General features: G+C 42.6%; 2 protein-coding genes across 7 annotated transcripts in view; both read right to left on the reverse strand.

Annotated features, from left to right (window-relative positions):
- The window catches only part of TTC23L (tetratricopeptide repeat domain 23 like), a 55,132-nt gene extending 39,243 nt beyond the window's left edge, over window positions 1–15,889 (reverse strand). The window contains exons 1-4 of the mRNA XM_039842704.1: window positions 12,258–15,889; window positions 11,222–11,296; window positions 9,666–9,846; window positions 6,109–6,232 (exon numbers count right to left, since the gene is read on the reverse strand). Of these exons, the coding sequence (XP_039698638.1) occupies window positions 6,109–6,232; window positions 9,666–9,846; window positions 11,222–11,296; window positions 12,258–12,262 (385 nt within the window). The 5' untranslated portion in view covers window positions 12,263–15,889. The remainder of the gene's footprint in view (window positions 1–6,108; window positions 6,233–9,665; window positions 9,847–11,221; window positions 11,297–12,257) is intronic.
- A 954-nt stretch (window positions 15,890–16,843) lies between these two features.
- RAI14 (retinoic acid induced 14) overlaps window positions 16,844–20,472 on the reverse strand; it is a 128,591-nt gene continuing 124,962 nt past the window's right edge. For all 6 annotated transcript variants that reach the window (XM_039842699.1, XM_039842698.1, XM_039842701.1 and 3 more), the window contains 2 exons: window positions 19,356–19,421; window positions 16,844–18,769 (listed from right to left, as the gene is read on the reverse strand). In XM_039842699.1, coding sequence (XP_039698633.1) covers window positions 18,692–18,769; window positions 19,356–19,421 — 144 coding nt within the window. In that variant the 3' untranslated portion in view covers window positions 16,844–18,691. The remainder of the gene's footprint in view (window positions 18,770–19,355; window positions 19,422–20,472) is intronic.

Consider the following 20,472-nt stretch of genomic DNA (forward strand, 5'->3'; position numbering starts at 1 on the left):
CATCAATTGCTCCACTTTCAAAACCTTCCAAATCTCTAACTGGCTCCTTCCTCACTGCTTAAAATTCTTCTGGGTCTCCTCCTCTTATAAAATTATCTTCACGTGACTTTTCTGCTTTCTTGAGCTACCCTCCTACTTTCCCTCATCCTTCCGATACGTGGTATGTGGCTTATGTAGTTCAGTCTCCTTCCCCCCACCCCTGGAATCTGGCTTCTGCTTTACCATTCAGCAGAAACTGCTCTCGTAAGGGCCCCAAAGACCTACTCCATAAATCCGGTCACGGTTTCTCGGTGCCCATCTCGCAGCCACATCTGACAGCCTTAGCAGCGTGTTTTGCTCCCCTTGGCTCCCAAGGCACTGCAGCAGCCCAGTCCTCTTTTATAAAAATTCTCTAATTGACTCTTTGCTAACTCTTTACAGCTCCCTTTGCTCCTTTCCACGAATGCATCCATTCTCCAAGTTTCTTCCTTTTCTTCTCTTTTCCTCTCAGACGTTTAACAACTCCTGTAACTTCAGCGTTGCCTCCATGCGTGCAATTTCCCATCTCCCCTCCCTAGTTGTGGTCTCCAATATTCCTCCTTGTTTATGATTCTCCTTTTTTCTTCCCGAGTGCTGGTCCCAAACTTCCAGCACCAAAGAAACATGTACTAGTGGATTTCTCTGTTGCAATTCAAAATCAAGACAGCAAGAACTGACCCGCCCTTCCTCTCCTTGGTCCACTTCTTTTCCTGACCCACTTTTCTCTGAAAATGGCACAGTCAGGGGCCTGGAACGTCACACTCATCTTTGTGCCTCACTTTTCCTCAACCCCAAATCAAACGCCACATTCTGCCAATTCCTCCTTCACAGTCTTTTTTTTTTTTTTTTAATGATCATTTTTAAATAGCTAATACATTCCCATGGTTCGAAAGCTAGAATTATACAAAAAGGTCAATGTGAGGTGGTCTCACTTCTAATCCTTTCGCCACCAGTACCAACTTTTATGTTTCTTTCTTATGCATCCTTCGGTGTTCCTTTCTATGAATATAAGCATTTACGCTCATTTTTCTCCCTCTCTTTCTTACGCACAAAGAGGATTATCATCCTGCACTGTGCATTCTCTTTTGCCTAAAGAGGTATCCAGCAGATCTTTCCCTAGTGGTGTATGGAGCTTCCCTGTGCTCTTTGTAAAGCTCCATACCTCCCCACTGCGTGTATTAGTCCTCTGGTGGTGGGTATACACTTGGTTGTTTCTAATCTTTTACTGTCAGAAACAATGCTGCAAAGAATAATCTTATCCATATGTTATGTTCTAAGTGTGTATTTAGGAAAGAGTCCCAGAAGCAGGATTTCAGGTTTAAGAGATAAATGTATCTGCCCATAATAGACTCTTAAATCCTTATCCTCCCTCTCTTCCTCTGTCACTAGCCTAGTTTTATACCTAAATGACTGAGATAGCTTCCCTTCTAGCTATCATTGCTAGCTTGACCTTTCCAAAACTCACTTTGATTTATTCATTCCCCTCCTGGAAAATCTCCAACAGTCCTCCTTGCCTATCAAATAAATTCCAAATTCCTTAGCCTGTGTTTACAACCCACCGTGTTCTGTCCAATGCGCCCTCCTTCCCAGGTTCACCTTACCAGCCCCAACCTCAGCGGCACAGGACTGCAGGCTGCTTTCTAACACCCGCTGCACCTTCCTACCCCCATGCCTTTGCCCAGGCCTTGTTCATCAGAAATACCCACTGCTTCTTCTGCCCACCCAGACCCTACTCATTTTGTAAGGGCCTTCTTGAACAGCACCTCCCCTGAATCCATTACTTACCACCTCAGCCAGAAACGATTTCACCCAGCTTCCTCAAAGCCCTATATTTAAATCAATTACATGGCACTTATCTGCCTTATGGTACCTTCTATTGTAGTTGTCTGTATGTAGGTCACCTTACACGAGGTTGTAAGTTCTTTGAAGGAACACTACCTTATACCGTATTTCCCAAAGCGCTCTTCACGGAATTTCACACATATAAGTCTCTCGCTAGATACTCACTGGAAGACTGTTTATTGAGAAAAATCAGCCTTTTGGCTTGACCCCTATCCCCCAGTGCTAGAAAAGTCTCTTGGGAAAATGAAGTAAGCAGGTCTGATGGCTGTAAAACACGCACATGTGCAGCGAGGCATGAACACACAGAGACGCACACATCCTGCCTACACGGAAGGCTGGCTCATAAATTCTGTCCATTCTAAAGCACTTGCAGGATTAATGACCACAAAACTAAGTGGAGCTCAGCAAGCTCTTCATCCCTTTTGAAGGTTTGCAATTTTTCAAAGCTTTAGTTGTTTTAGTCCATGGACCACAGACTTAAAAAAAAAAAGTTAAAATGAAGAGACTAGGTAAGGACTATAACGGAAATAAGAGGCACTGGGTTATTCTCTCAGACCATGATCTATCCTAAAACACTCTAGGCTTGGCTTGAGAAAGTTAGGGTTCAAGGCTGAGCACTGCTATATTATGTTACATGAGCATTTCGTCTAATCAGGAAGTTGTTATTCCCATCCAGAAAAAACAAATACACAAAAAAACCTTCCTTTACAGAAAAACTTTCTTTCCCCTCCAACCTACTACCCAAATAGTTCTCCATTCCTGTGGCAGGAAGAACTGTGAAATAGGTGAGCAAAGATGATGTTCCCACCGTGTTTTGGGACATGACCTGTTTACCTATCTCCACTCAGCTTGGAATCTAACTGGCAAAGTAAAACTCAAAGCCAGTTTGTGACCACACACGGAAAGGGCCGACTTCAGAAGACGAGGGCCAACCTCCCTCTGCGACCTCCCCAACAAAGGGAGGCAGCCTCCAGCCTGCACCAGGCGCACCCAAACATTCCCCTCGAATGCTTCCGGTACCTTCCTCTCCAGTTCAAGGTGCCGCTGCCTCAAGGCTGAATTTCAGCAAAAGTCTCACAGTCTCCCTGAATCTAGAATCTCCCAAGACCCAGGGAGTATACCTGCTGGTGCCAAACCACGTGCCAGTGACTTGCCGGTTGCCGGATCCATGCGTCTGTCTTTGGCCTTCATCTCATTTGGCCTCCCTCTGCCATCTGAAACTGCTGAAACCGCCCTGCACTTCTTTTTGAAACTCTTTCTCCTCCCTTCCCTCTGACCTGGCCCTTCTGATTCTTCTATTCCCTTTGCTGGCTCTACTTCTGCTGACCATTCCCAACACTCCTACTCTCTAGTCTTCTTCCCTCTGCCCTCTTTTTCTCTCTTTTTACGTACATTTTTATGATCGGGCTCATCCATTCCTATGGCCTCAACTTCCTATAAGCTAATCCCTCCCAAACCGACATCGTTCCTGAGCTCTAGATCCACTTTTCAGTTGTCTACAGCACACCTCACCACAGATGGTCCGGGAGCGCTTCGCACTGGCTGTGACCCAGCCTGTCCCTAACCAAACTCAGCAGCTTCCTTCCCCTTCATCCATCAACTTGTTCTTCCTCTTAGGTTCTGTATTTCAGCTAAGTGTCCAGGTCATTCCCTATTCAGCTTCAGCTCTCCCATAAATGGCACCAGTTCCACATCTTATTTTTCCTGCATTCCAACTGCCGTGACCTCATCGATTTTCATCTGGGTGGGATAATGGCCTAACTGGTCTTCAACTCTACTTTGCCTACCAATTCAAACCATCCTTTAGTTGTTGTTTTTTTTTTTTAATTTTACAACATAAGCGTGATTATGTCACCACCTCACTTAAAACCTTTTAATAATTCCCCAAACTCCGTGATACCTGGGTCCAAGTTAACGTTCCAGTTCGATTACCAGGCATGACCCGTCTGTCTTAAGGTGTCTTCTGTTCTGTCCTAACCTCTTGGGTCCAGAGTACACCTACAATGCTCTATGTGAGGAGTTTCATACAGAATGCCCTCCTCTCGGCTCCCACTCCTCAGATCAACACACAGAGGGCCAACTTTGTACTGTGGGGAGTCACTTATGGACATGTGAAATCGTATAACAAGGAACAAGGATATTTGTGTACTCGGCAACAATGTAAGAAGTTGAGATTGTAAAGCGCTGGGAAAAACCGGGAGGTAACTGTTCACATAGCAGTCACTGCACATTCCTTGCAACAGTTTAGCAGAGAGTTCTGAGTTGTGAGAATCTCATTGTTCTACTAGATATAGTAATCTGGCTAACCTTGATTCTTGACTACTGTCTTTCTTATTGTAATGTTATAAATAGTGTGTTCTAAATAAACTCGGGGACACAGACACAGCTTGATTCTGTGATCCCTCCTGCAATTCTGTCTGTCTTCTTTCTTTTCCTCAGTCCATGCTCCCCCTTTCAGGTACCCTCAATTACTTCGTTGGCTGGCTTCCGACATTGTACCCTGTACCACTTCTCTCAAAATCTAGGTAAACTTATACTCATCCTTCAAAGATAGGACAAATGCCATCTTCTCTCTGCAGCCTCTCCTGACTTCCTCCCCCAGTGGCAGAACCACTGATCTGCCTCATTTGTCTTCCAGAACTTTGTCCCTGCCTCTATTATGGTGCTATCATGAAAATCCTGTATAGCCTCAGAGGGCAGGGACCACTAGTATTCATGTATGTATCCTCAGTGCCTAGCACAGTGTCACCAGACTTATAATAGGAACTCTCTAAGTATTGAAATGGCACATTGATAAATTGGACTCTTATGATGAAGACAGCGAGCTTATGAGATCAGCCTGACTGAAATAGAGAGATTTCAAATGAGGGACAATGTAGCTCCATTAGGGAAAGATTTTGCTTTGTTAAAGGCTTTCCTGGTGTCCCTTAAATCTCACGGACAGGTAGCTATCTGCTCTGCCAATAAGTGAGGATTCTCTACTCTCCTTAACCATGTGAGCCTTCTCTCAGAACACGAGGACATGTTCTTAAGGCCTGAAAGGGCCTCACTGTGACCTCACTGTGACTCCCAGCATCACTGTCCCCAGTGTCAACCACTCTTGGTCTTGCCACATCGAACAGCCAATGAATCTAAAGATACATTAATGATGTGAGCTCAAAAGGACCCAAAGAGCCCTAAGAAGGAACACCGTTCTGAGGTTAAGAATTGAAAAGTGAATCCGATTTTAACTTTTTCAAAAGTTCTGATTTCTGATATCTATGACCCAGGTATATTGGTTCACTTCCCCTATAACCCTTAAATCTCTTAATCCCTTAAATCACTTAACTTGTACTGTAAGTTAGACCCCATTCAAGCTCTCAGGTCCAAGGAGTGCTTGAAAAGCCCTAGGCCACTGGCTCAGTTTTATCAAGCAGTAACATCTGCTGATCTACACTGTGTACCAGGGATGTACAAGGTCAAATGAGACCCAGTCCTGCCCTCAGGGAGCTTCTCTTCCAGAGGCAGAGGCATTTAAACAGAGCTCATGTGAGTACAGTACAATGAGTTCCACCGTAGAAGTATATGCAGTCCATGCAGGGGGACATGGCTGGCTGAAGGGCAGAGAGCCTTGAGTGGGCCATGTCCTTGGTTCCGGAAATGCCTCAATTAACCTGTCAACTAATAGTTATTGAGCCTTTACTACAAAGCTCTTGACCTCATGGAACTTATGTTTGGGTTTCAGTTTTAGAAAATGCCTTCCTATCTTGTTCTTCTGTCCCAGAGCACCTTCCAGAAGCACCATTTCTCTAGAATGAGGGCTTTGCCTTTTCCTCAGCCAAACCTTCTAGGAACTTGAGTTCTGTCCTTGCAATTCAAGTCCCATTACTGAGTCTGGCTCCCTGTTGTGCAATGTATGTACCTGCCTATCCTCCCCCTACTGACCTGTGGCTTGAACCTCTGATACTGTCTATTGCCCATTGTGTCTCGGTGTCCCATTCTATGAACTACAGATAATAACAGTATCTAACAGAGCTAAATGAGACTAGCTTGTTACATGCTAAGTCAATAAATTAACTATCACCATTGTTATGACCTTTATTTCTAAGATTCCTGCCACACTGCCTGCCTCATCCTTGGACTGGCCCTCCTCTTGATGAGGTGGAAGTTGGGGACAGGAAGGGCCCTCCCGCAGTCATCCCCACCCCCACTGTGGTCATGTGTGGGCTTAGTTCAGCCCACCTAGACCCAGTTGGGGAAATCAAGTACCTCTGAGTGTCAGGTAGCCATAAGCCAGGCTGGCCAAAGCCTGTGCACATTTCCAGTGTTCTTCCCCAAAAGTAATCTGAGAAAGGATGACACAGCGAATCAGCTCCTTGTTTGCCTGGGTATTCTGCAGAGAGAAAATAAGTCATTATGCTTTCTAGAAAAGAGAAAAAACTCCAGCCCATGCTCTTATCGCTGAAATGGAGGACTGAATTCATCTGTCCATAGGATGAATTGATAATTCATTTTTCTCTTCTCTTTCATTCCCATCCCTCATCAATCCAGCAAGTCCTGTTGGCTCCACCTAATTCCTAAGTCCTGTTGGCTCCACCTAATTCCTAAGTCCTAAGCTTTTGTCCTCATTCCTGCCATGAGTACCTAGTTTAAGGCACCTTCATCTTTTACCTGGCTGACCACAGCAGCCCATCTTAACTGCTTCCTCCACTCTTGCCTCCCACAGTGTACTTTCTACATCATAGCCAGAGTGACTTCTTTTAACCTTTTATTGTGAAAAACAATATATAACAAAAATAGCACAGAGAAGGACTCACCTAGCTTCATCGGATATTTCTTCATGGTCAATTCTGTTTCATATCTATGCTCCTCATCCACCCACCCTCTCCCTCTATTATTTTGAAGCAAACCAAAGATACTAAATCATTTCATATTTCATGTTATCTCCAAAAAATATAGACTTAGAAATGTAACCACAAAATCATTATCTCACCAAAATACTACTAATAATTCCTTAATATCAAACACCTAGTCTCATAGATCTAATGACTATATAAATCTAACATTTGTTTTACTGTGTGACTGTTCATGCATTGAGGTCAGTCTCCTGAGACTCTCATCTATAAGTTCCACCTCCATTTCTAATTATTTTTATTGATAATTACTTGTCAAAGCAACTGGGTCATTTCGTCTATAGGGTTTCTCAAAGATGTAAACTTTGTTGACTGCATCCTATGGTGTCATGCATGGTGTCCCTCCATTCTCCACTCTGCCGTTATTGGTCGTTAGAAGTTTGGTTAGCTTTAGCTTTTTTTTTTAAGCATAACTACTTCATAGGTTCTCATATGTTCTTTCGTCAGAAGACATTGACTATCTAGTTGTTTTTCTGCTTAATGGCACAACTACATGGATTAATTCATAAAAGTTTGTAAAATGCTGATATTCTTTCTTCATATGTTAGCCGGAATAATTCTATAAAGAGAAATCTCCCCTCATCTCCTCTTTGGTAACCCAAAAGTATAGTTCGCATCAGAAGGAAAAGATACATGTCTTATACTTTCACTTTATTTACTAGCTCTCAAAATAATGAGTTTGTTCACTAGCATCCTCCAATGGTGACCAAATAGTTTGATGATGATGATTATAATCTTATGGATTTTGAAATATCTTTGATTTTCCAAACTAATTTCTTAGGAGGGCTTTGAACCTCCTATTCTCCTGGTTTGGGATTCATATGTCGTTTACTCTCACATTTCGTTTTCATCTTGTTCACCTCAGAGAGACCGTTCTTGGCCACCTCATCTAAAACAGACTCTTGCCCCATCACTTACTATCCCATTACCTATTTGATTTTTTTTCTTCATGGTACTTACCCTCTGATATTATATTAACTATTATTTTTTGTTTGTCTATGATCTGTCTCCCCAAATAAAAGTTCCTCGAGGACATAAGTTTATTCCTCGTGTTCACTACTGTATGTCCAATGCACAGAGGAGATACTCATTCAATATTTGCCAAATAAGTCATCTCTCTATTCGCAAGGATAGGAATGGGGCGGAGAAAGAGCCCCCTGCCCCTGAAGAACAGATAGGCAGAGCTCCCTACAAAATCACAGAATTGTTATCTTCAAGTCACAGGTTTCGGTGACTTTATAGTCATTCATTAGCTGCACTAATAAAGTTAGGCATTTATTTCCTGAGAAGGTGAAAAAAGCACTTCAAAGACTCAGAGCCTGGAGTTTCAGCCCTGGCTGGAATGTTTCCTGACTGTTGCTTTGAGCAAGATCACCCTAGGTCCTAGCTTCTTTTTCTATTTGGAAACCTATACCATCACGGAGTTAGGAGGAAAATGAGTCTGCATCGTAGTAATCCAAAGTTGTTAAGTGTTACTGAAATTTAACCTATTTACAGGGTGATACACAAGAACAGAACCCCAAGGACTGCTCCCTCCCAATTCCTGTTTTCTCCCTAACCTGACACTTTGCCTGCTCCCAGCTCAAATACACAGATGCAAGCAACGTTAGAGGGGCATTTCCCCTCTTGCTTTAAAAACGTTCATTTGATGAGAATTTTTGAGAGTTCTCCATGGGCCGATTACACTAAATACTAAGTTCTATTTTGAGGAAGAAGCATAATACCATGAAAAATGACTGGAATGGGAGTTCAAAGCTTTGAGTTTTGTCCTGGCTCTGGACATTCTGTAGTCATCCATCCCCGAACTTCCTGCCCTGGAGACAGTGAGACAATCAATGTGGGCTCTAGAGGTAAATGCAGCATTTCTGCTGCTGGCAATCCTCCTGCCCCTCAGGGCCACAAGTACTGGGCTGGGTTGGATTTACTCTGGCATCTAAATCTGTCATTACCCAAACTGGCCAAGGAGCCATGAGCCTCCATAGCAAATGGTATGAAACAAAATTGTCTTTCTACAAATGATCCTTCTAGCCTGGATGTATGAAATACTGATGGGTCCAGACCAGGATGAATGTCCTTTCCAATTTCTCTGGGTAACATACAGAAGTGAATTTACAGATATATCCATCTAGGGGAGGTATCAGCTTCTATTAACTGCCTCTGAAGTGCCTCTCAGCCTTTCCTAAGCCATCTGCAGAGCATTTTTTCATGTATGTACTTCAAGATCACTTTTTCATCGTCCTGGAATGGCCAAGAAGTCCTCTGTTGATAAATCATGCCGTGGGAGCAGGCCAGCACCAGTGTTCTATTAATGAGGGTCATTGTCATGCTATCTCAGGCTCCTGGATTTTTAACACTCCTGCTAAACACTTACCCTGAGGTCCCAGCTCAAGTCCTTGCCTCACTCTTAGAAGTACATGTGGGAACTCACTGGCCCCTGCTGCTCCCTCCCATTTCTTGTGCTTTGGTTCACTTATGATTCCACTGTAACGAAAGGCAACCTACACAGACTGTGGCCAGGCCTGAGCCTAGAATGCCTGCCTACCCTTGTTCTCAACCTCCTACCTCACTATCCTAGCCTCCTTGTTACCCAAGAAATATCCTGAAGCCTACCAGGATAAATAAAAAAATGTTTTTAGTTAAAGGTAATCAAACAGCAACAGGAAGAAGCAAATATTAATCTTTAGTTTAAAGCTTGGAGCACATATACTCCAGGGAGACATGTACAGTGACCCACATGTGGAACCCAAAGGTGGGCTGGCTCCCCAACTCCACTCTGCCCTATTTTCTCCTACTTATAAAGAAATACAGCACCTTCTACTTCATGTACTTTAAGCTTCAGTTAAGGCAGAACTTCTCTAATCACGGACATATTTTTAAATGGAAACTAGAACCGAGTGAGTTTTTTATTTTTACCATTTTCTCCTTAATCAGCTGAGCTATTTTCTCCTGTGACTGGGCTAATTTCTCCCAGGGAAGAGACATGCAGTCTGTGGCCTTCTCCTTGGCTTTAGTGTCGTCTTCGCTCTCCTCAGACCCGCTAGTGGGATACGACTCCTCTGTCAGCTGCTGTGCTGGGATCTTGGTTTGCTGTGACCTGTGGGACCAGAGGGGGCCATGGAGTCAGAGTCGACCTTTGCGTATCTCCAACAAGGTAAAACTAAAGGACAAAGCCAGCCCTCTCAACTAGGGGTAGGGATATGATTTCTAAATAAACTCGAAGTAATAAAACTAGGTCGTAAACTCATGTCACCCTCCAAGCCCAGCACTAGGACAGCAATGTGATGGTTCAGACAGAACAGAGGTAGTGAATCACACACCTCTACCAGAGTCACAGCTCTGCTGCTTAGTGCTTACTAACCACATGGCTCTAAGCAAGTTATTACTTAATTTGCTTCTCTATAAATGAGGTCAATATGAATACCTACCTAATGAGGTTATGGGATTCAACCAGATAATACTCATAAATCACTTATCATAGTACCTGCTATTTTGTAAGTGCTCCTTTAACAGTAGCTATTATTATTTTTATTAGCTCCATGACTTGAGAGTATTGAACTGGAAGATTTCAAAGGCTTTTATGTTCCAAAATTCTGACCCAAACCAGGAAAGAAAATGAATATACTGAAGTAATAATTAACTGAGGTAAAAGGAACTAATGTTTCGAGGCTACACTTCACATTTCCTCTTCCATGTTTCTTAAAAGCTTCAGTACGTAGTGGCCACTAACTGAAGAGGATGTTGTCCCATCGAGGAGAGAGGACACTCACGCTGGGACAAGAGCACATTGAGAAGAGAAATGGCCTATTCAATTGTTAGAAATAAATGTACTGAGAAAGAAATTGGGAATCTTCCCCTCTCTCCCCTCACATTGTGCGCGTGCTCTCTCTCTCTCTCTCTCTCTAATACACACACATACACACACACACACACACACACACACACCTAACATAAACCTCTGACTTCAATTTTGGAAATAAGTATGAATGAGTAGTTGAAATGGTAAAGATAAAAGTCAAAAGAGTTAATCTTACACAATAAAAGAGATAACCATATCCTAAAATTGCCAGAAAAAGCTATTGCTGGTGATCCAGAATAGAATTCTGAGATCTTAAGAGCAACAACAAAAATTTTAATTAATTATAATTAAACCCGTCTAAAGGAATCATCTTTGTATTCACAATAGCTTTTAAAGGTTCAACCACTGCATAGTTTTAAAAAAAAAATTTATCTTCATTTTCCACTGATTAAATAACTGTTCACTAAAAAAAAAAAAAAAAAAAAAATTCAGAAAGGAAAATAATTAAGTGCAATCTTTTACACCAGGTTTGAAAAATGACATGTTAATATCCACCCAGCGTTCTGTTCTAAATAACCTATCCAGAGACTTTCTGGCAAAGAGGGTTTGCCTTAAGTGGGAGATCCCAGCGTCTCAAGCCAGTGAGTGTGATGTCAGGTTCTTTGGTACTTACTCAAGGAAGCAGTAGTCCCAGTCAATATCACTACTGACAGTAGGGATTCGGATGGGACTAGCTGGTATCTTCTTCCTACCAAGAATCACATGTGAAGTCAGCTTTGGAAGAAAAGGCTTAGAAACCTGTTCTATTTTCCTCTGTTCAATATTATTAACATTCAACCGAAACTGCCCATTTATAATAACCCATACTAAATCCACAAGTAGACTACGCATACTCCTGTATGGAGTATTTCTATGGAGTCCCCTAGAAAGCAGAAATGGAAAACATTTGTCAAATTAAATCTCTAAATTAAATTTCTTTCTTGATACCTACCCATTACTTCCAAAATCCTTACCCCCTTTTTACTTCTTTTAAAGTCAGCACCTTTACAGCTCCTGAATCATCAAAACTATGGTCTCCTATTCAAGTCAGATATTGGTTTTGCAGGTATGAGAGCAAGATGGATCCAATCAAAGCAACCAGCTCTTGGTACTAAAGGAAACATGGCCTGTGTATTGGTTAATTCTCCATGTCCGTAGGGCCATCCCACTATTTAATAGGAAATCCTAGTTAAGGAGCTAAAACATGTGTCTATTTGGGTTGCCATCTGATGGGCAAAATGGCTGGAACTCATGACAAAATATTTGATTTATAATTATTTTTGAAATTCAACTCTTATGGTTATCCCTACCGCTTAAATCAAATTCAAATCGAATGCACAGTTATTTATTGAACGTTAACACCCACCAAGCCATTCATTTCACGGGGCATGTCACTCACTCCCACCTGAGCCTTGAATAGTTCTGACTCAGGCTCCACAACACCTACAATCCAAAAACCATAAGGGAAGATTCAATAATTTCTCTTGCTAATCTCTACTTTCAAAACTATGGCCAGGGAGAGGGGTTTTGACTTCTCAAACTCCTAAATTCTGTACTGATGAGGTCCCACATGACTCTGAATTATAACATTAAACTTTGGTCCCTCTCTCAAGGGCAAGTCGCTTCCTTCTTTTCCTCAATTGCTTTGCTGTTACTTTGAAAACCCTTACGCCATATCCTGAGCATACTCCGTGGTCCCCCAAGCTTCCTTTACTGCGGGTACCGCCGCAGAGACTCCAGGCAGAAGACTCTAGCGGGCGCGGGGGTAACCTGGCGAGCGTGGCGCTGAGTGCCTGGCGGAGGGCGGAGGAAGCCACGCCCCCGAACCGGCCCTCCTAGCTCCCTGGGCCGGGCAGCTCGGCTTGCGGCCGCGACGTCAGCGTCCAGGTTTGGGCGGACCTCGTTCAAGGGCGCTTTGCGGAAGGAGACGCTCTACGACGCCTGCCCCTCCCGCCGGCCACAGATGTTCCGGCTTAGGAGACAAAGAGGTTGCCATGGGGACGGAACGCTGAGAGCCGAGCCGGGAGCGTCGGCGCCTGTAGCCATGGCGACGTGGGGTACTTTCGGGCCGGTAGAATCTTAGCCGGCACTGGCCCAGCGCACCCTCGGCTCTCCGGTCCTCGCAAGCAGGAAGCACGCGAACTCAGGCTTGGCTCCCAATTTCTTTCTGCTGCGCCTGAGTCGTCTACTATTCTTTTTCTCAAAGGGATTTTACTTCTCAGATAAGACGCAGGAAGAGGAGGTAAATCTACCTAAGGATGGAAAGGAGCGCCGGACTCCACGACTCTTTAAAGCTGCGACCTATTGGACTGTATCCTGCGACATCCTGCGCCGCCCGCGCGCCCCTCTGCGCACCCTGCACCCCCTCCCCAAAGTTCTCCCGGGCATTCTGGCTCTCCGGACCCGGGAGGAAATGCCCAGACTGTTGACAGTGCTGGCACCGTCTGAGTTGCCTCTCCCGGTAAAGTTTGAGCTATGCATAGTTAGGAAAGTGGAATGTAAGAAGTTAATAACTTAAAAAAATAGACCAACCACTAGTTCTGCTAATGGTTCAGGAACTATTTTAGAGGGGAGAGGTCACACTGGACAAACACCACATAGCCACAAGTTATGCAGCCGTGGGTTCTTACACAATCCTTCTTCACTGGCCCTAAACACACCCAGTGGTAACAATAACTCAGATCTGACAGGTGCAGGGATAATTCTAGTCAATACTCAAACGAACGGCACTGACTCCATCAGCCTAGTGTTTAAGGGTGTTATCCTGAACACTACCATGAATTAGGGTAGGGGCACATGACAAGTGAAGTTGGGGCTGGTATGTACCACCCATTTTCAAAAAAGAGCAGGCTCTGTTGAGAAAGAAGGAAAATATTTACTAGGAACTTGAAAGGTTATGTTTACATTTGGTGTTTGTTCTTTACAGCTCTAAGGTTGAAGTTTAATTGCTATTGATCCGAGACTGCCAAGATATCTAGCCTTTTCGTAGTTAGGTTGGAGGAGCTATTTCAATGAGTTGCTTAAATATATTTTAAGTAAAACTCGAATGGCCTATTAAAGTTTAAATCTGTACCCTCAAGTTCCTGAGCCAAAATTTTAGAAAGGGCCCACGCCCTTTATTCTCTGTTTCCAAAGAGAATTCTCAGCATGGAACAATGTTCTGGTTTGACTCTGTTGCCTGGGGCAAGTTCCAGCCCATGGGTCCCAATTTTCTTGCCTGTAAAATGACAGTATTTGTACCACTTGCATGCTAAAACCTTCCCCAGGTCCAAGATTCTGTGAGGGTAAACTATAGATTTTTGTGACACTGTGAACAATAATTTACACATATGGTGACAAAAAGGGAAGAATAGTTTTCCATTCTCTAACACTTATTTCTCTAACCCCTTGTTAAGTTGATCTTCATCAAATTGAACAGTTTTAATGTTCTAGCATTCTGAGAAATGGCTATGAGGCTGTTTCTAAGTGTGTTAAATGGAACTTCTCTTTCTTGAACACTTGCTTGTGCCTGTCACTGTGAAGGGAAGTGTGGTACCAAGACAGGCATGGAATTCCCAGTCCTAAAGCGATGTTCTGATTCCACTTCCATTTAATTAGCTCTGACCAGAAGTATGTTGTCCTCATATGTAAAAATTAGAAAGCAAATTAAAAGAACTTCAAAGACTCCTGGAGTGTCAAACCTCTGAGATATTGTTTCTTTCCTTGCCATCTTCACCCTGTCCCCAAATGTAAACCTTAGTTATAGTAAATGTGCTTTAGGTATATTCACCGCCTCTGGAACAGAATGCTAGCAATCTGGGTAGACAGCGTTTTTGCAGCATGTTCACTTACTCCCTCCCTTAATCCTGAAGAAGAGGCAGACAATTGCTGTTGTGGAAATCACAGAGGAAGTATGCGTGGGGGTTACTTCCAGACTCTTCCAACCCCAAAGCAAATATGAAAATCCCAATAAACTTTCTCTTAAGACTGTGTTATTTCTTAAAACAATTTCCAGCCTCTCAAGACACGTTTTGTGTTGGGTTGCAACCTCCTTTTGAGGTTTCCTGGGTGTAATCTGAAACTGACCCCATACTTGGAGGGTAGGAGAGACCACAGAAAAAGGCAGACCACTCCAGGTTGGTAGGTGGCACATTTAATAAGCAAGGGAACTTATGAGACTTGTTTTGGGCAACTGCGAGATGAGTAGATTTCTACACCCACGCACTAAATGTTGAAAGTTTATGTAGAGGTCTTACCTGGTTTCAGTAACACACACAGGAGGCCTTAACAGGGTTTAGTCACGTACCCAGTTCAGATAGTCTTATCACCACATTTCTATCTCAAGACTGTATCCTTGGAGCAGCTTCTGGGAGCAGGGAAGGCAAGCGGAGCACACATTCCAAAGCACCGAGTACGGGGTGAGGAGCCTCCGATTGCCCAAGTCCAGCTCAAGGGTCACACTGGTGGGTACATCTTAATGACTTCCTCCCACAGCTAGATGCTTTATTTCTGAGCTCCCACAGTATCCTCTCCACAATCTCATGACATTCACAACTATATTGGCACTCTGCTTACTTGTGAGTTTCTCACACCCCATGCATCTGTTCATCCACCCGCAAATACCTATTGAATACCTACTATAGGCCTGATACTGTTCTAAACATATGGGAAGCAATAGTGAGCAAATAGACTAAGATTCTGTTCTCCTGGAGCTTTTATTCTACTAGGTGAAGAAAAACATGGGGCTAATATAAAACATCTCTGCAAGTTAGAAAAAGGCACAGGCAGCAGCTTATGTAAATTAGGAAAAAGCCTCTTCCTTCAGTCAGACCTAGGCCCCTACTAAGGAATACAGCTTTGGGAACAGGGGTAAGCTGGATTTCAGGGCTCTCTCTCTCCCCCTCAGTCAGGTGAACCACCTTACATTAAGTAACAAATTATATGGATAAAGATAAAGCCAGATAAAAATATAGAAAGTGATATGGGGTGGTGGGAGGGAGGTGCTAACTCATATGGTGTAGTTAAGGAAAGCCTCTCTGATAGGGTGGCATTGAACACGGAGACCTCAGAGAAATAAGGGAGCAATTCATGTAAATGTCTAGAAGAGCATCGTCAACAGCAAGTACAAGGGCCCTAAGGCAGGAGCAGTTTAATGGATTCAAGGAACAGCAAAAGGGCAATTAAGAATGAGGAGACAGGAGAATAGGTCAGCAGGGCATCAGGTAAGCAGAAGAGCAAGGCATACAGGGCCTTATAGGCAATTCATCCATCTAAATACCCATCCACCCACCCAGTGAATACCGAAATACCTCTTAGGTGGCAGGCCCTGGAACCCACATTGATTGCTCTTTCAACCAGCTCCTATGGCCCAGTTATGGCACCCATCATAGTGGAGCTCCTATCCTTTGTTTCACAAATATACTATACACTCCCATAATGCTTGACAGTTCTCTGCCCTGAGCTGGTGAACAGAAACTGCTACTCTGCAAATGCCTGGGTCTATTGTTTTTTCCAGCTCACTCTTTTTCCTGCAGTCTGCCTGTTAACTTTGCTCAAAAAGCATCACCCCCATCTCTGATGAATAGTTTTGCTGCTGTCAGCACCCAACATTCCACGGTTGTGCCCCACTGCAAAAGGTTGTGCTTCAACATGTTCTGGGAGCATTTTCCCCACACGGCATATCATGTGTTTATCTTAAGGTGGGTGGATTTAATTATTAAGAGCTTTAGAGTCTGTCTCAGGTTTATGTAAGAAAAACAAATTGATGACTCTCAACCAATGTGAAAAGGCCATTCTTTCTCAGCGTAATGATGCCTACAGTATTCTACTTTTTTCTCTGCATTTTTGTATCACATGATGGAAGCTAGTGTGAGAATGGGAAATTTGAAAATTATCCAAACAATCCTCACATATATGCATAAAGACATTTACAGATAGGACAGTCATCACATCATTGTTAGGGCTGTAAAATACTAGACACAGATTAAATGCCTATTGATGAGGAACTAATTAAGTAAAATATAGCACAATCATACTATGAAATATTATGTAACACAAAAATAATGAGATGTGTATGCTGACAGAGAACAATCTCTAAGATATTTTAAGTGGAAAAGTATGGTCCAGAAGAGTATATAAAATATGCTTCTATATTTAAAGGGGAAAGTAAAATACATAGGCACAGGCTATCTGAGGTCACCCAAGAAATTTAATAGCTGTTGCCTGGGGGAAGTTGAACTAAGGGTTGGGAGTGGCACCAAAAAATCAACAACAGTGATGCAAAATGAAACAAAAGTTTATTTTTTTTGCCATACCTTCTGTAAATTACAAAGGCAAAATGCTAAACTACAGCATATAACTTTTCAATATTTAACCGGAATACTTATAATAAATATGCATCCTGAAACAAGATAAAAGGCTACAATTTGTCAAGCATCCTACAAAATTTCTCAAGTTTTATACTCTGCAGCATTTCTGTGTGGGGGCAGGAGGGGCTTGTTTTGTATTTTCTTAAGTGCTGTGACAAAAAGTCCTTTCACATTTCTTTGGAGCATTTTCAAAATTACTTAACTATAAACAGCTTAAGAAAAGTAACACCAAGCTTGAGAGCCATTTTTGCTTTGCTGTCCCTGGTCCTCATCCAATACAGATGAACACATCATCCAATACAGCCAAGCACCCTCTGAGCACAGGCAGCCCTGTGGTGTATGGGCCCTGTCAGAGCAGGCTGATACTCAATTACATACCTTAGAGATTTCTGTATTCTGTTTACATCCCTCAGTAAGATCAATGCTGCAAGGGAAGCTGCAAGCAAGTCAGAACCATTTTTAACCTAAAAGAAAGTGAATAGAAATATTTTCCCCCAAGACCTTTGCTATGCACCATAATATTTACCATATCAGGATTTTTTGGTTCCAAATTTTTAGTTTGAAAAATGGTTGGTATTAACAGTCCTTCCAGAGATAATTTACTATGAGAACTGGTAGAGAGCCAGGGCACTCAAAATGATTCAATGGATAAAAAAGAGTATTTACTATATTAAGAAATGTGCTCACTTCTGAGGACACAGTGGCAGAATTCTAGGGGTACTGGTGGCAGCTCATACTGAGTTTGGAATATATAACTACCTTTTGCTATAGCTGGAAACTTTGAGGAAAAAGTTATATTTTTAAAAAATCTTAAGCATGGTTACCTAAAATATTCTGTTAATATAGTCTAATGTGAATTTCACTTATGTAAGAGTTTAGATATGAAAACATCTTTAAGAGCCAATAAAAATATTGTAGAAAAAAAAAACACTTTTAAAAAATTGAGGTTAAGAACTATGAGGCATTTCTTTTGGCTGTAAACATGCAGTTTACTGTCCCTTGTTGAAACACAAATGTTTGGATTTCCTGAGCTTCATAGATGACAGCGGGAGGCAAGTTTGCATAGAAAATTTGCAATACGTCGATGATTTACTTAAAAACTTTTAAGGACAATTTGCTTTTGCTTTTAAGCTTCATATTTTAGTTAATAATGCTCATCAAATGAAGACTGACAAGCAGGGTGATGAGATATTTAAGGCAGATGGGGAAAAAAGACGGAATTAGAGTTCCGAATCCACAGGATACCATGATAAAGGGCCTTAAGCATGCACCGCATAACTAGTGCCGTACCAATTTGGTCAGAAGTCAAATCATGTTTTGGGATTGGAAACCAAAAGGCAAAAAGAGGCCTCCTGTGCTGAACGGCACAGCCAGAGTGTAGGAACCAAAGAGCATTTACTACACGGAGGTGTCAACATATCAGTCAGTGATGACGAGGCCACACAGCTGGCCAGGTACTGAGGAGGGTGCCCACCCACCAGCACCAGAGCCAGACTCCTGGGCACGGCTGATCCCAGCTCTGGAATCTGAAGGGATGACAGCACTGATCACCTCTGCTGCTTTAAAGTCTCTAAGCAGTTCTGAAGAGGACAGTCTTCTCCTGGGACCAGTCCTCAGAAAGAAGCCTTTGGAAGGGGAAGAAGCTATGCTAGGTCGTGCTGCATACCGTGACGAGAACAATGGCAGTGGTTGCCAACGACTCCAGATCTAACACAACGATGGACAACAAGGGGCAGTGTCCTGCCAAGGAATCCATTCTACTTCTTCTGGGACTGGTTTTTACACATGGTAAGGATTTGCTTCAGTACTTTCTGGACATCTTCATCCATTTGGCCCTAGGAAATTCAAACAAGACACACTCGTTAGAACCTAAGTTCAGTCCTGGCACTGTCTCCCCGAGGGAATGAGATGGCTGGCTGGGATTGGCTTTCCCCACGATCTTCCAAAGGAATGTTAGCCCTATAGACTGCTACATTTCTACGAAGAAGTGAGTCAAAGAGAGGGCTCTGCTTTTCCCCCTGGGGAATAATGAGGCTGGGTCTACCCTCAACAAAGGGTTTCTGGGGTCTTGGTTGCAAATGTGAGCCTAGCTAGCCAAACCACCAACAGGGATGACATAGCACTGATGGCTCTGAGAATATTCACATGCTTAGAAAAGAAAGCCTGGGCTCCTGTTTCTGATGGAGGACAATAGCCACATCCTCCTTCATTTCTCAGCAAATGATGAGGTGCTCTCAGTAAATAGCACAGGCCTTGTGACACAAAATCCAAAGCAAAGCAAAAGACATTTTAAAGCTTTCCAATGTAGAGGATTCTCCTCAAATTCTCATTGGTTCTAGTGGTTTAATGATGGGAGTTTGGGCGACATCCGCTACAGTATTTCTTTAGGATACCCAGGTGCTGTGCAGGGTGTGACCATACCTGCACGGCATATAGAAGATGCATCCTGTAAACTGATATGACCTCCTGGTGTTGTTTCTTGCATTCCTAGAAAGAGATCATTTGGCTTTGTTAGAGCTTTAAAAAACAAAAACGAAAAACTATGAGAAAGCTGTAGTCAAAATGATACCCAAGCAATTGCCTCCAAATGCTAGCAGATAAAGCTTTAAAACTGTGGGCTAACTGGCTTGTATATTTCTGATCACCTGTCAATATCTTTAGAGGGAAAAAAGAAAATCTACCTTTTTCATATTTTGGTATGTCAGCTCTCAAAAATTCATGTAAAGTCACTATGGAAAACAGTATGGAGGTTCCTCAAAAAACTAAGAATTGATCTACCATGTGATCCAGCAATCCCTCTACGGTATTTACCCCAAAGACTTGAAAACCCATATCCAAAAAGATATCTGCACACCAATGTTCACAGCAGCTTTATTCACAGTGGTCAGGACATGGAAGCAACCAAAGTGTCCTACGACAGATGATTGGATAAAGAAGCTGTGGTACATATATACAATGGAATATTACTCAGCCATAAGAAGAGATGAAATACTGACATTTGCGACAACATGGATGGACCTTAAGATAATCATGCTAAGCGACATAAGCCAGACAGAAAAAGTTGAAAATTACATGATACCACTTATATGTAGAATATAAACCTAAAAGCAACAAATGAGCAGGACAAACAAACAGAGTCTCATGGACATGGACTACAGGCTAGTGGTTACCAGAGGGACTATAGACTAGTGGTGCCTAATGGGTGGGGAGGGTGGGGTGAGTGGAAGACAGGGCGTGGCAGACAGGGTAAAGGGGGTCAAATATAGGTGGGTAGGGGGAAAGTGAAGTGGGTAAAGAGGATTGAATATATGAAGGAAACTGGACTTTGGGTGGTAAACAATAGAATACACAGATGTCAAATGATAATGTACATCTGAAAATTGTATAATTGTATTAACCAATGTTACCCCAATAAACTCAATAAAAATAAAAAAATTAAAAAAATCATGTAAAAAGTAATTATAATCCTAAATTTATTGCAAAAAAAAAATCTGTGTACATACTTATGCAAATACATAGATACCTTCACACAATGTAA

Source organism: Pteropus medius, unplaced genomic scaffold, assembly GCF_902729225.1.
Source record: "Pteropus medius unplaced genomic scaffold, Ma_sr-lr_union100, whole genome shotgun sequence".
In the NCBI taxonomy this organism is placed as follows: Eukaryota; Metazoa; Chordata; class Mammalia; order Chiroptera; family Pteropodidae; genus Pteropus; species Pteropus medius.